Consider the following 16,585-nt stretch of genomic DNA (forward strand, 5'->3'; position numbering starts at 1 on the left):
TAGACACACTGGATTAGAGCAAACGAATATCTGGCACAAATGTTTATATTTAAATGCTATGGCACTTTCAGAAAACAAAGTCCACTTAAATTATTGTTATTTGAAGTGGGGAAAAAAGACACAGTGACAAATACAAAGCTAAGTAGTCACCAGGCTGAAGTCATCATTACAACTACAGTAAAAGGTACTGGCTCTCCATTGTAAACCATTCAAAGAGCAAAAATAAGGTAGGTCTGTTAACATTAATGCAAGTTTTATTCAAGAGATAATGCTGAAGAAGAGTTTAATTCCAACAAAGGAAAAATTTACCAGTTATCCACCCTACAGTAAAAAGTGGAACTGGACACCATTTACAACACATAAATAAATTCTACCTTTACATTTCTAAATAAAGCTGTATTTGCTTCTTTGAGAGAGCCATTTTTTAACTTTTGCTGATAAGGCTTTGTGAATTGTGTTCAGAAACTGACAATAAACACACACACATACCCTTCAAATAAAGTAAGAACCTAGGAATTTCACTCCAGGCTGAGTTTCTGCAAGTACCTAGGATGCTATAAATTAAGATTACATTTTTCTACATAAATTCAATTTGAACTGCCTTCACTATAATATTTATCTACCATGATTTGTAAAAATTAGATCAATGTTTATTATGACTTCATAATTCCCTCAAATTAAACTTCAGTATTTGACATAGTAGTTTAAGAAAATAAACATTCAAGGCCTCAGTTTTAAATTTCCATTCAGTGTAATGCACAAAGCTGATAAGTATTAATAGGACTACCCTAAGATAAAGTAAATGTAGCTTTCTTCTAAAAATTTCTTGTTATAATACAGATCACATTCTATTCCATAATTCTGATAAAGAATATGTTTTCTGGTAACAGAACAAGAGTTTAGGATGATTCAGTCCCTGGAAAATCTTAATGGCAGTCACTCAATGAAGAAGTCAATCATTCCTGGACTCACAAACACTCAAAAATTGCTGTTAGCATTAACCATGTTTTTGCTTTTTTGGTGGTTATTGCTTTAGCTGGCAATATCTGTTTTTTAAGACAAAAGAACATCTCCCACTAAGCCTGCTTTAGTTGGCCATATCTGTTTTTAAGCCAAAAGAACATCTCCCACTAAGCCTTATTTTAAAAATTACAAAGTTTATACAGAAAATAGACTCATAGAGGCTAAAATGCTGATGTCGTAAGTAACTCACCCATGAAATGGGTGCAGGTATTTTAGAAGATATCCAAAGATCTTTTTGCTCTAAAAATAAATGCCCCTATTCTTCAGTGTCCCCATTCTTCAACAGGAGACTTGAGCAGCTTAATAGTTCTGCTATAAAAACAAACCACTCTTGTTAACAAACCAAAAACATAAAAGGAAACTGATAAAGGACAGTGTTCACAGTTAACAATAAATAAAAGTGCAGTTAAGTGTTCAAGCAGAGCACGTAGTTTAAAAACTACATGTGTGTATTTGGCATAGGTCATCTTTTAAAGGCTCTCCGAGGGTCCCTGCCATTACTTATTGTGGTCATGACTGTTTGATTATTAGCTGTTCCTGGTAGCTGTGGATTTACAGGTCCCCGGCCATTGATTCTACCAGCATATGAAAATTGGCATCCCCTTGCTTCTGAGCCAGTTTGAACACCGTTTCCTAAAAAAGAATATAAAACATCATCACCATTTTCAAATAGAAGTACATCTATTTGAAGTTGCAACGCATGCTATTAATGCTTACAAGTAATATTGTGGAAAACAAACTCCTTTATTTATTTTATTTATTTATTTTTTTAAACTACTGGATAAAACTCAGCTTGAGTCCTAGGTTTTCCCAAATGTATAATTACTGTAAATATATTAACTTGATGCTTGCATTAATAGGGAGAGGAAAAAAGAGCAACTTGGGTAATAGAATGAGAAATTAATAAAGTAGGAAAAAAGCATAATGCATTACCTACATTATAAGGGAAAAAGAAAAAGCAAAATGGTATGTAAGTATTGGCATTTGGTTCAAATAAGGTTAACAATGTTTTAAAGGAGACAAGTTAGTAATTCTAACTTTTTAAAGGAAAAACCAAAGCGTCCCACAACATAATAATCATCAGCTGTGCTCAAACATGTAGCCAACAGGTCAAATAAAACTTCAGCCACCTTAAAGCACTCCAATCACAAAAGACTTTTCCTCTGGTCTTTAAGAATAAAGGCTTCAAAAGACCTTTAACAGGATGCAAGAACCACTGAACTTTGAGAGTATTTGAGGGGTAAAGGCCAATCTTTTAAAGAGGCAGCTATGAGCATGTGAAAAACTAAGGTGAGCATCAATCTGAAGATAAACTGCTTTCAGTACACAAAAATAACCAGTTATTCTGCATCTATTATAAATAATCACTAGATTACAGAAATTTTGTAAAAATCATTGGAAAATAACATAATGAATCACCAAAACTTAGATTTCTTATTATTAGCCAACTTTCACCCAGTAACTGGCCCAAATGTTTAAATACAGAATGTGCTCAATAAATTAACTTAAGAGGGAATCTGCTTTTTAGAAAAATCAGTTATATTTTCATAAGATAGATTCCCTTAATTCTTACACCTGATCACAAATATACCAAAAAAAAAAAAAAAAATCTTACCCACTGGTCCAAATGTACCTGTACCCATATTACTATTCATGGAATTATTCTTCTGTTCACTGTGTGCCTATTAAAAAAATGCTTTAATTTAATCAAATGAAGATTTTTTAAAAAACATACTATTATAACATGTTGTAGCTATTGTTTTTTTAACTTTCAAGGTTTTTTTAAACAATTTAAAAAGATTTATCCAAGTCCTTTCAATGTTAAAATATTCAGGAATGTTTCCAGACCTTTCAAAGCTCCTGTTATGTCTTACATCTTCCTGATATTACTACCTGCTCCTCGAAAGTGCTAAACTGCTAAATGGCACATACAGTCGTCCCTCAGTATCCCAGGGGGATTGGTTCCAGGAACCCCCCAGATACCAAAATCTGAAGATGTTGAAGTTTCTTGTGCAATATGGCATACTGTATAGGAACATTCTGCATCAGCAAATTTAACCAGTGCAATCCCAGTTGGTTCAATGATCCATGGATGTGGAGGGCTGACTGGACATTTCATATATGATACTACAGATACCTATACAGACTCACAAAACATATAAAATGGAAAAGAATTCCATTAAAGAATCTTTAAAAAGATTCTTTTAAAAATTGTCTCCATTATACTTAGGGTATGAAAAGCTTGGCAACCTAGCCACAGATTTGTAGTACACAGTCAAAATTAGCCTAATCATAAAAACAGACAATACATTTGGATTCATTACCCCTTTGTTCTGCTGTCCTCGATAATCTGGGTTAGGTTCACTGAAATTTGGCACTTCTGAATAAACCATACAAAATCTGAAAGACAATAAAGGACAATTTGAATGACTTCTGAAATAATCAACCTTTCTTTACATAACACGCATAACTTTCAGGAATAAAGAACGTAGATGTCAAATGAATTACCAAACAGCAATATGCTAACTAACTCTATTCATTTACAACAAAAACTTTCTAAATGCTTGTTTCATTAAAAAAAAATCAAATATTTGATTGCCTACAATGTTTAAAACATTCTATTTTGTATTTTAATTCTTCTTCTGTCCTTGTCAAAGATCAAGGACACAGAAACACATCTTTGTCCTGTTTTTCCACATAGGCTGATTGATGCCTCTGAACCATGTGTAGGGTTCCAGAGTTTTTCTAGCAATGGTGATGGATTTGCACTAATCCACTCACACACTTTCATCCAGTCCCTCTTTGACCAATCACTGTGAATCTGCAAAGATAATCATTCAAGGTTAAAAGTGGATTTTGCAGGCATGAATAAAGACAACTGACTATCAAGACACGGTTTATCCCAATGCTTCTTATCAGCTGACTATGGTGTATATTGATAAACATTACACATAAGCATTTTCTTAGCTCCTCAACCCACAAATAAATCAAAATCAGTTTTGGTAACTCCTGGACTGACCCTGACAAAGTCACTATGTATTGAGTGACCCCCAGTGGTTCTTCACATAACCGACCTCCATTATTATACATACCTCTCTATACAGGAAAGTCAGAACAGGATCCTCAGTCTTTCTGTAATATTGATGCTAAGACCTCTCATAACACATTGCTCTACTACTCTAAGTACGAACATAAGTGAATCCTAATTTTCCTCCTAAGCGAAAGCAAAGTGTTACCAGTTTCTGATCTTTAAAAGCTAGCAAGATTGCTTATTTTTCCCGAAGTATCTTATTCCTGTAGTGTAAAATACATTCTTCCTTCCTTTATTTATTTATTTTTGGTGCCATTTGTGGCTTCTCTCTTTAGATATCCTCTATTTTGACAGGCATTAAGTTGATGTCAGGCATTAACCAAACAGAATGGACTTTATGATTTGGCTCATTGCCTACACCATACTTTATGAGTACATCCCAAATGTCTAGGCCAGCATGGAGGCTGAATTACCTTTACACCCCTAGAGAGGATGGTTCCTCCAAGTCAGGGTGGAGATTACCAGGGTAGTGGTTTATAGAAGCTTGCATTGTGGCTGCCTGTACAGTACCTAGACTATGGATAAATACAGGACTTCAATTGTCATTGCTGCAAGTCCTTTTACATATGGGTACATATTCACCCATAAGCAGAGAAAAAGAAAAATTAAACTTACGGCCTAAAACCCACACCCAGCTTCTTAACTGGCAATTCACTAGATGACAGAACTTACTTCAAATGGCACTTGTCACATCTGAAAGATATACATTCCCAAAGCCTACAGAAACAGTCCCACTGGGGATTGTCTCAAGTGCAGCTTCTTAATGCTCTGTGACAGGAAAAACTGACATTCTCAACCACAGGAAACAGTACTGATAGGTGTTAAACTAGCACATACATGCAAAGTTAAGCTGCTGCAAGCATTCAGTTTACCAGTCAAAAAGCCAACAAATAGGTTGATAGTTTATACCTACCAGTTATTCTGTACATATTACTTGTAATTTATTCAATTATATGAAATGCATCTTGATACTTACTCCCCAATTTTTTGAAGTTCTCCACCCCTTCCAGTATAAAGTGTCAGACATCCTTTCCACATGGATGCATACCTAGAAAGAAAAGAAACATCAGTTGTATGGAAATATGTATATTTCCTTCTACTTAAATAAATCTTTATACTATTTTTTTTGTATTGGGGTGCAGGTGGGGCTCAAACCCTGTATCTACCATTGATTAACTTGTTACTTACTAAGGAATAATGCAAAGAAAACTCTACCGCCAAATTTTGACATAATTATATAAACGATAACTAACCCTAGAAAATAGAAGTCTTTTTGAAAAGCAAGCATTGTTATACTCCAAAGATCACATCTTTAGTCAATTAAGAAAGGGAGAACATTCAAACTGCAGAGATTCAAGCAGAAATTACTTTTCAAACACAGGGCATATAAAATCAACACCCTAGTGTTTACTTTTACACGCATGTACTTGGTCTACCAGATATTGATATATTTTTTCCTTTGCCTCCATAAAACACATAGGCTAGTATGTGTTATTCCTAAGCTACTGAAAATTTAGTAAAATTTAATCAAGGGGCTAAAAAACTCTGATCACAAATCTTTCGCTTATCTGCTTTTCCAAATTCCCAATTTTTAGCAACAACTTGACTGAACAATTATTTACCGAGAACAATTTTGAATGCAGGCATCATCATTAGATAAAATAATCCTACTCACAAATCTAAGACAAATGTAAATTAATCAATATCATAAAATAAGCCCAAGACTTGGGTTTCAGTGGTTCTTTGTACAACTACTATGGTAACTTCACGATTTAGAAAGATAAATTATAACCAAATATTGTTTAAGTATAATGATAGTTCATCTTTTAATACAGGTTAATAAGAATTTTCTCGTTTCACATTATATATTTCTCTTCATTTAGTAAAGGTTATTTATTAAAGACTCCATTCACCACTTTTAAGTTACACAAAAAGTGACTTAGGAGACTGCACTAATATTTCACCTTACTAAAGTAAAAATTAATGCCTATTTTGAGAGAAAATTTGAAGTTACTACAACTAAAACATTTAACTTTCACTTATTTCAGGAATGAGATCAATGTTTGCAGGGTTTTCTGATATGCATGCCAATATTCAAATTACCATTATTGAGATGTATACCTTTCTTCAAAAGCTACTTTTCTTAGATTCAACCAGAATTTAAGGGCCTTACAATGGGCCAGACTCTGCTAGATATGTTACTTTAGTAAGGTATAAATATTCCCATTTTACAGAAAAGGAAGTTGAAAAGTGTAATAACTTCAAGGATACACTGAAGTTAAAAAACAGTAGAGTTTCTTTGGTTTTGAATTTTCCTTTAAACTGTACTCCTTGGTAACTATACTCCTTAAAATTCTATAGATACTATAAGGCTACTGACTTAGTTTTTCCAGTTTTTTTGATGAACACATTTATGTATTTTCTGTGACTACAAAATATGAAATAATTGAAAAGAGATGCCGTTTACAGTGTATAAAATAACTTCTAATCACTGGATGAGATACTTTGGCAGCCAAAAAACTTTAATTATGCTAATTCTCACCATATCCTCCCAGGTAGAAATCCTCTTTTGTGCAAGTTAAAGATGTGGAAGTTTAAAAGACATAGCCAGTGTCATAATGAGTCAGTGTATAAGAAAAAAAAATGTCTAAGTCCTGACTCTCACTTCCTTCTTTGATGATACTCTGCCTCACTTCCTGAAGATGTTGTAAGACCTGTAAGATACTATCAAAGGGCTCTAAGCTCCTACTTTCAGGGTGATCCAACACTTTTCTGAGATTCTATTTACTATGCCAACGTCAATCTCCACCCACTTTTCCTACAGTTATGACCAATGAATTATTACAATTCTACTGACCATAAAGCTTCCAAAATCTATTTTTAAGACCCCTTTCTGGCATTTTATCTTCCTAATACTTGGTAAATCTTTAAAGGTAGTCTAATTACTAATCAAAAAAAAAAAGGTTGTACTAAATTATTTTTAAAAGCCAATCTGCCAACTAACTCTTTTGGACAGAGGTATCATAGACATCTTTCTGCCAAATATTTTCTGCACATTATTTTGTTTTTGTACAACATTGACCTTACAGCAGTAGGCACAAGAAATTATTTTCAAGAACGTGCCTTCCAGATATTGTAAACTTCCTCCCTCAACTTTCACATCCGAGTACAAATCTGACACACTACAAAACCTACTAAATTCTCCAGCTACAATCTCGATTTACGTCCACACTGTCTAAATGAGTATACAAATAAAATACGGGCAGGATCTCAAAAGTCATTAAAAAGGGGAAAAGGTTGGAAAAAAAGCGAAATGACAACTATATTAAATAGTTTATGAAAAAGATGAAGTATTGATTATGTTCGTTTTAACAATCTACTAAAAAAGACTCAATAATCCCAGAACAGTATTTAAAAATCTACTTAATCTGTAAACTGAGGGTGGGGTTGTTTAGACTCGGCTGAAACTGACTGCTTTTAAAGGCGAAGGTGTTACATCCCAATGCCGTCCATCACCTGAGGTTAACAATGAAGGGGCTTAAAAATCCTCTGGGTGGCCCACAGAAAAGATGAAATTTTAGAATTTGCCAAGGTCCTGGGCGTCAGCCAATTCCGATTCCGCAGACTCCTACTTGGGAGGCACTCTGATTCCCCAACCCTTTTATGCACACCTACCCTCTGGTCAACCGAATAATATCCCCTGGCTGTATAAGACCTCCGATTTCATCCCACACGGAAATAGTGATGCTGCCAGTTTTATCTGCTACTTTGCATGATCTCACTTCATGGCCGTCTTTGGTTTTGGTCACGCGTCCTGTGAGGATTTAAAAATCAAAATGGGGAGGGGTGTATTAGATAATGAGGACTTCCAAAAAGCTAACTCCTCCTCCGGGATCAAAATGCACCTGAAAGGTGGGAAGAGGTCGAGCCCCGGGTTCTCGCCGCAGGTAGGCTACGGCCCCAGCTCGGGCCAACGGGGCCACGTGGATGGGGGAGGGAAGAGGAAAGGGAGGAAAGGGGGACGGGAGCCCCCGGCTCGCGGCGGCGGCGCCCTTCCCTCCTGTCCCGGGACGCACAGAGGGCGGCGAGGCGGGCTGCGGACCCCACTTACCTATCTCCAGCACAATAAAGACGACATTTAAGTTTTTCAGTCCGGGCTTAATATCTTTTATAAAAAGAGGGGGGTCGTTGTCCCCGTTCATACTGAAGCAGGTGCTGCTACGCTGCGGAGACTCGAGTGGGCAGGGAGCCTGACAAAGCTTCCCACCCCCCGGGCCAGGGGCGAGGGCAGAGGGGCGACCTTGGGCGGGGGTGGCGAGAGAAGGGGCAGAAAGCGGTTAGTCAGGAACCAATGAAACCAGTCCAGACGGCACTGAGCCTAAAAAAAGGGGGAGGAAAAAAATAAAATCAAAACCAAAAACGCTCACAAGTTTAAAAGAAAAAAGGACGAACCACTCCGCACACCAACCCCGCTCCCAACGGGGCGACAGGAAGGCAAGCGCGAGAACTGCCCCCTTCTTTGGATAAAAGGAAGAAAAAAAAAGACAGCGAGAGGACGCCTCTGCCCTGAGTCCCGCTCACACACACACGGGCGTTGCCCTGTCTGTCCCGGGCTCCGGGGAGTGACGGGCTGTGACAGCGAACCCGGAGCAGAGACCAAACTACCGCGCACCCAGAGTACCAAACACCGACTGCGGAACGCGACCGCGCGCCGCCTGGACCCCCGGGTCGCCCCGCCTCTTGTGACGTCCCATGGCGTCTGGCTCGCCCGACGCCCCGCCCCCCAGCCGCTGACATGCCGTCAGCGCGGGCCCCGCCCCCTCAGCCGTCCAATCGACTCTCGGCTCCGCCTCACCCTCCTCCAGCTTCCGCCGTCGCTGCGCAGCGTCGTCTCTACCCTGCCTAGTCTTCCTTCTTCAGGTTTCTACCACTTGCTGTCAGTCTTCTGGGTTTTCTTGCAGTTTCTTTTTCCCCCCAGAGTTTCTTTTTCCCCTCAGAGTTCAGTCCTCCCCCCCGCCCTTTAGTTTCGCAGTCACTGCTAACGGTTGCTGTGTTTTAGGACCCAGTGGGTAAGCCAAAAAGTATGCGGTAGAGTAAGAACAAGGTTCAGGCTAGGGTGGCTGGTCTGGGTTGAAAGAAAAAAAAAGGTAGGGATGGGTCGTTAGCTGTAAGGCTGGAATTTTAGGGCCGGAAGGGAAGTTAGAGATCAACACAACCGCCTCATTTTAAGCATATTTAAAATTGGGGTCCAGAAAGGTGCGGTAGTTTGCTGAAGGTCACCCAGGAACTTTGTGAGCAAGCAGGGCATCAACACAAGTTGTCCAACCTAGTCTTGGTGCTTTTCACTCTATAATGCTAGGCAGATAGACAAGTAGTTAAATTCCTTTGCAAATTTATTACTTTTCCTTACCCTTCTCTAGATTACATCGCTTCCCCATGTTGCTTTTCTTTATGCTTGTTTGTTTTTTAACAGACTATTTTTTAGAGTAGTTTTATGTTAGAGTGGAAGGTACCGAGATTTCCCTTATACTCTCTACCCCGACACAGGCATAACCTCTCCCCATTATCAGTATTCCCCAGAGTGGTACCTTTGTTGCAGCTGATGAACCTACATTAACACATCATCACCCAAAGTCCATATAATTTACCTTAGGGTCGGTTCTTGGTGTTGTACATTTTATGGTTTTGGACAAATGTATAATAACATGTATTCACCAATATAGTATCATACAGAGTAGTTTCACTGCCTTGAAAATCTTATGTGTGCCACCTACCCATCCTTCCCTCTCCCCTAACCCCTGGCAACTACTGATACTTTTACTGTCTTCATTTTCCAGTATGTCATATAGTTGAAATCATACAGTATGTAGCCTTTTCATATTGACTTCTTTCACTTAGTAATATGTATTTAAGTTTCCTCCATGTCATTTCATGAGCTATCAAGTCACGCAGTTGTTTTCGTACATACAAAATAACTGTGTGACAACAGTGGGAGACCCTGAAACATTATAACCTGGGGAGGGAAAAGATGAATAAAGTTTTCTTTATGTTGTGTAGTGAAAAGGACGTGCTTTAGAAGCAAACCTGGGTGTGAACTATTTACTAGCTGTGTGACCTTTAGGACAGTTGATTAAGCTTTCTAGTCATAATTTAATCATCCAAAAATAAAAGGATGTCTACCTCACAGAGGATTGCATGGGCTCATAATAGTGCCTAGCAAATAGTAGATACTCAATAAATATTTTCCCCTTGCCTATTTTCTATGATTAAAGAAAAGGAGACAATAGTAGCTTAAGCTGTGATTACTTAATCTTTTCTACAATTCTACATGGTGATTGCTAATTTTTATCCCCATTTTACATATGATGAAATTCACCTGAGACCACATAGCCAGAGAAGGCCAAACTGAGTTTTGAATCTAAGCAATCTTGACCCCAGAGTCTTCCGGCCTAAAGGTAATTTTTAGACTTAAATTTCAGTAGTGGAATTATGAGTAAAAAACAGACTAAATAAATAAAGTATTAGCAGCAACATATATCTATAGGGCTTTAGAGAATCATGTAATTAACTATTTGAGATGGTAACAGATACAGTGAGAAGAGTATCAGAGAATTTGTGTGGCAGAAGACTTTTCCCTTGAATCTTTCTGAATATTTTTAGCTCAACCACACCACTTCCCAAACATCTGCAAACAAACAGCATAGATATATTACAGCACAAGAAATGAGTTTCAACGATAATCACAACATTGACAGGGGTGCAAGTCATTCTTAAGGAAGCAGAAGCTTTCAATTCATGGACAAATAAAGTCCAGTGTGCCAAAGACACTGACGTAATGCTGGAAAATGATGTAAGATAATATTATAAGCATGATTTCAATATCCAGTAAAACAATGATGAAACGTGAGTTAATGGCAGAACCACATCCAACATCAGGGCTCCCATAGACTCCCAATCTGGCCCAGAGTTTAGGCAAAGAAAATTAGCCACTCCCTGAACCCCGGGTCATTTGTTCCCAGAAAGGAGATTAGGTAGGACTGCTCAAACCAATTTTACAGACATTTAGAAAGAGGAACCAGACACTTGGGAAACCAGCCCCACAAAAGTAGAAGCTTGTGCTCAGAGGCACAGCCCAACCCAGCCCTGCACTTCCCCCACAGGACAGAATTCAGTCGAACATCTCTCACTTCCTTTCCTCCTAACTCAGCAGTTCTCAGAAAGGAAATGGCAACAAGTGCTTTCTCATCCACCAAAACTAAAGGCAGTCTTGAGAAACAGGATGGTGTGGGCAGTTTAGGAATTCTTCAACCCAGGTCAGTCGGTTTAAACTATCCCTGATCACTCCTCAAGGGTGGTGGTTAATTAAAAAAAAAAAAGAAAGAAAGAAAGGAGATGTCTAGAAGAGCAACTGTTGCCACCCAAATAATCTTTTGTAATATTACCATTCAGTGAAATAAACAAAGATCCATCAATGCCCAGCCAGTTAGATCGTAATGACTATATTGCTGCTGCTTTACTGTCTTTGCAGGATTACTTCGTGGTCTTGCTTCTAAGACTGTTTATGGGCTTTCATCATTTTCATAGCGCAAACAACGATTTATTCTGAGGTGATGAGAGGTTTATGCCCAGAAGCTCAACACCACTACTCCGTGTAAAGAAGATATTGCTTGGTCAGATCCAGTAAAATACCAAAGGGCATCCATTAGAATCTTGTGCATAAGTTTGCCCACCACTCACTACCCGTGCTCCCTACCAGGTTCTGGTTTCTGGGACCCCAGTGGTCATTTTCACTTTCTTTGTACTATTCGTCTATTTTAAACTATTACAACATCAGTAAAATACCTGGCCAAATACTATTTGATACTAGACATATTGTGCAGTGAAACTAACAATAAAAAAATTAACAAGAACTACAGTGTTCTCACATTACAGAGATAATCCACTTTGTAGCATAATTGGCAAGGTCAAAAAAAAAAGGTCTTAATCTTCTTTAAAACATTTAATCAAAAGCCTCATAAGTAATGTTTAGTAATATTTAAACACAAATCATCCCTAGAATGGTAAATGCTGACACGCATTGAGCATTTGCTATGTGCCAGGCATTTTACGTTAAAAGCACTGTATGCTTATTTATATATTAATAATTCATGTGAAGTGGATTTTCTCATTTTATATACTAAGTTATGAAGCTGGAATTTAAAACCAACTATCTGTTACATACAATGACCTTTTTTCCAAAACAGGTTATTTTCCCTAAAAAGTGCATTTTTAAAAATTTTTTAATTTTATTTTATTTATCTTTTTATACAGCAGGTTCTTATTAGTTATCCATTTTATACAGATCAGTGTATACATGTCAAGCCCAATCACCCAATTCATCACACCACCACCCCCATCCCCCTGCCGCTTTCCCCCCTTGGTGTCCATACATTTGTTCTCCACATCTGTGTCTCAATTTCTGCCCTGCAAACGGGTTCATCTGTACCATTTTTCTAGGTTCCACATATATGCGTTAATATACGATATTTGTTTTTCTCTTTCTGACTTACTTCACTCTGTATGACAGCCTCTAGACCCATCCACGTCTCAACAAACGACCCAATTTTGTTCCTTTTTATGGCTGAGTAATATTCTATTGTATATATGTACCACATCTTCTTTATCCATCCGTCTGTCGATGGGCATTTAGGTTGCTTTCATGACCTGGCTATTGTAAATAGTGCTGCAATGAACATTGGGGTGCATGTGTCTTTTTGAATTGTGGTTTTCTCTGGGTATATACCCAGTAGTGGGATTGCGGGATCATATGGTAATTCTATTTTTAGTTTTTAAGGAACCTTCATACTGTTCTCCATAGTGGCTGTATCAATTTACATTCCCACCAACAGTGCAAGAGGGTTCCCTTTTCTCCACACCCTCTCCAGCATTTGTTGCTTGTAGATTTTCTGATGATGCCCATTCTAACTGGTGTGAGGTGATACTTCATTGTAGTTTTGATTTGCATTTCTCTAGTAATTAGTGATGTTGAGCTTTTCATGTGCTTCTTGGCCATCTGTATGTCTTCTTTGGAGAAATGTCTATTTAGGTCTTCTTCCCATTTTTGGATTGGGCTGTTTGTTTTTTTAATATTGAGCTTCATGAGCTCTTTATATATTTTGGAGATTAATCCTTTGTCCATTGATTCATTTGCAAATATTTTTCTCCCATTCTGAGGGTTGTCTTTTCATTGTGTTTATGGTTTCCTTTGCTGAGCAATAGCTTTTAAGTTTCATTAAATCCCATTTGTTTATTTTTGTTTTTATTTCCATTACTCTAGGAGGTGGATCAAGAAAGATCTTGCTGTGATTTATGTTCAAGACTGTTCTTCCAATGTTTTCCTCTAAGAGTTTTACAGTGTCCGGTCTTACATTTAGGTCTCTAATCCATTTTGAGTTTACTTTTGTGTATGGTGTTAGGGAGTGTTCTAACTTCATTCTTTTACATGTAGCTGTCCAGTTTTCCCAGCACCACTTATTGAAGAGTCTGTCTTTTCTCCATTGTATATCATTGCCTCCTGTGTCATAGATTAGTTGACCATGGGTGCGTGGGTTTATCTCTGGGCTTTCTATCTTGTTCCATTGATCTATGTTTGTGTTTTTGAGCCAGTACCATATTGTCTTGATTACTATAGCTTTGTAGTATAGTCTGAAGTCAGGGAGTCTGATTCCTCCAGCTCCGTTTTTTTCCCTCAAGATTGCTTTGACTATTTGGGGTCTTTTGGGTCTCCATACAAAGTTTAAGATTTTTTGTTCTGGTTCCGTAAAAAATGCCATTGGTAATTTGATAGGGATTGCATTGAATCTGTAGATTGCATTGGGTAGTATAGTCATTTTTCAATATTGATTCTTCCAATCCAAGAACATGGTATATCTCTCCATGTGTTGGTATCATCTTTAATTTCTTTCATCGGTGTCTTATAGTTTTCTGCATACAGGTCTTTTTTATCCCTAGGTAGGTTTATTCTTAGATATTTTATTCTTTTTGTTGCAACAGTAAATGGGAGTGTTTCCTTAATTTCTCTTTCAGATTTTTCATCATTAGTGTATAGGAATGCAAGAGATTTCTGTGCATTAATTACATATCCTGCTACTTTACCAAATTCATTGATTAGCTCTAGTAGTGTTCTGGTGGCATCTTTAAGATTGTCTGTGTATAGTATCATGTCATCTGCAAACAGTGACAGTTTTACTTCTTCCTTTCCAATTTGTATTCCTTTTATTTCTTTTTCTTCTCTGATTGCTGTGGCTAGGACTTCCAAAACTATCTTGAATAATAGTGGTGAGAGTGTACATCCTTGTCTTGTTCCTGATCTTAGAGGAAATGCTTTCAGTTTTTCACCATTGAGAATGATGTTTGCTGTAGTTTTGTCGTATATGGCCTTTATTATGTTGAAGTAGTTTCCCTCTATGCCCACTTTCTGGAGAGTTTTTATCATAAATGGGTATTGAATTTTGTCAACAGCTTTTTCTGCATCTATTGAGATGATCATATGGTTTTTATTCTTCAATTTGTTAATATGGTGTATCACATTGATTGATTTGCATATATTGAAGAATCCTTGCATCCCTGGGATAAATCCCACTTGATCGTGGTGTATGATCCTTTTAATGTGTTGTTGGATTCTGTTTGCTAGTATTTTGTTGAGGATTTTTGAATTTATATTCATCAGTGATATTGGTCTATAATTTTCTTTTTTTGTAGCATCTTTGTCTGGTTTTGGTATCAGGGTGATGGTGACCTCATAGAATGAGTTGGGGAGTGTTCCTTCCTCTGCAATTTTTTGGAAGAGTTTGAGAAGGATGGGTGTTAGCTCTTCTCTAAATGTTTGATAGAATTCACCTGTGAAGCCATCTAGTCCTGGACTTTTGTTTGTTGGAAGATTTTTAATCACAGTTTCAATTTCATTACTTGTGATTGGTCTGTTCATATTTTCTGTTTCTTCCTGGTTCAGTCTTGGAAGGTTATACCTTTCTAAGAATTTGTCCATTTCTTCCAGGTTGTCCATTTTATTGGCATAAGGTTGCTTGTCATAGTCTCTTAGGATGCTTTGTATTTCTATGGTGCCTGTTGTAACTTCTCCTTTTTCATTTCTAATTTTACTGATTTGACTCCTCTCCCTCATTTTCTTGATGAGTCTGGCTAATGGTTTAACAATTTTGTTTTATCTTCTCAAAGAATCAGCTTTTAGTTTTATTGGTCTTTGCTATTGTTTTGTTTGTTTCTATTTCATTTATTTCTGCTCTGATCTTTATGATTTCTTTCCTTCTGCTAACTTTGGGTTTTGTTTGTTCTTCTTTCTCTAGTTCCTTTAGGTGTAAGGTTAGATGGTTTACTTGAGATTTTTGTTGTTTCTTGAGATAGGCTTGTATAGCTATAAACTTTCCTCTTAGAACTGCTTTTGCTGCATCCCATAGGTTTTGGATCATCGTGTTTTCACTGTCATTTGTCTCTAGGTATTTTTTGATTTCCTCTTTGATTTCTTCAGTGATTTCTTGGTTATTTGGTAACGTATTGTTTAGCCTCCATGTGTTTGTGTTTTTTACATTTTTTTCCCTGTAATTCATTTCTAATCTCATAGTGTTGTGGTCAGAAAAGATGCTTGATATGATTTCAATTTTCTTAAAATTACTGAGGCTTGATTTGTGACCCAAGATGTGATCTATCCTGGAGAATGTTCCATGCGCACTTGAGAAGAAAGTGTAATCTGCTGTTTTTGCATGGAATGTCCTATAAATATCAATTAAATCTATCTGGTCTATTGTGTCATTTAAAACCTGTGTTTCCATATTTATTTTCATTTTGGATGATCTGTCCATTGGTGTAATTGAGGTGTTAAAGTCCCCCACTATTATTGTGTTACTGTCGATTTTCTCTTTTATAGCTGTTAGCAGTTGCCTTATGTATTGAGGTCTCCTATGTTGGGAGCATATATATTTATAATTGTTATATCTTCTTCTTGGATTGATCCCCTGATCATTATGTAGTGTCCTTCCTTGTCTCTTGTAACATTCTTTATTTTAAAGTCTATTTTATCTGAAATGAGTATTGCTACCACAGCTTTTGATTTCCATTTGCATGGAATATCTTTTTGTATCCCCTCACTTTCAGTCTGTATGTGTCCCTAGGTCTGAAGTGGGTCTCTTGTAGACAGCATATATATGGGTCTTGTTTTTGTATCCATTCAGCAAGCCTGTGTCTTTTGGTTGGAGCATTTAATCCATTCATGTTTAAGGTAATTATCGATATGTATGTTCCTATGACCATTTTCTTAATTGTTTTGGGTTTGTTTTTGTAGGTCCTTTTCTTCTCTTGTGTTTCCCACTTAGAGAAGTTCCTTTCGCATTTGTTGTAGAGCTGGTTTGGTGCTGCTGAATTCTCTTAGCTTTTGCTTGTGTGTAAAGCTTTTGATTTCTCCATCAAATCTGAATGAGA

General features: G+C 37.2%; 1 protein-coding gene across 2 annotated transcripts; it reads right to left on the minus strand.

Moving 5' to 3' along the window:
* Positions 1-236: 236 nt before the first annotated feature.
* On the minus strand, positions 237-8,809 carry NABP1 (nucleic acid binding protein 1). 2 transcript variants are annotated; one of them, XM_082630724.1, is made up of 7 exons: positions 8,702-8,809; positions 8,226-8,492; positions 7,790-7,928; positions 5,091-5,162; positions 3,348-3,423; positions 2,639-2,705; positions 237-1,656 (listed from the first exon to the last, which is right to left on the minus strand). In XM_082630724.1, exons 2-7 carry the CDS (start codon positions 8,314-8,316, stop codon positions 1,487-1,489), a joined length of 615 nt encoding a protein of 204 aa, XP_082486850.1. In that variant the 5' UTR covers positions 8,317-8,492; positions 8,702-8,809; the 3' UTR covers positions 237-1,486. The 2 variants fall into 2 exon arrangements, with proteins under 2 accessions (XP_082486850.1, XP_082486851.1); XM_082630725.1 differs by having other exon boundaries at positions 8,787-8,803.
* Between the last annotated feature and the right edge of the window lie 7,776 nt (positions 8,810-16,585).

The sequence above is a fragment of the Mesoplodon mirus genome (genome assembly GCF_964341445.2).
Source record: "Mesoplodon mirus genome assembly, chromosome: 8".
In the NCBI taxonomy this organism is placed as follows: domain Eukaryota; kingdom Metazoa; phylum Chordata; class Mammalia; order Artiodactyla; family Ziphiidae; genus Mesoplodon; species Mesoplodon mirus.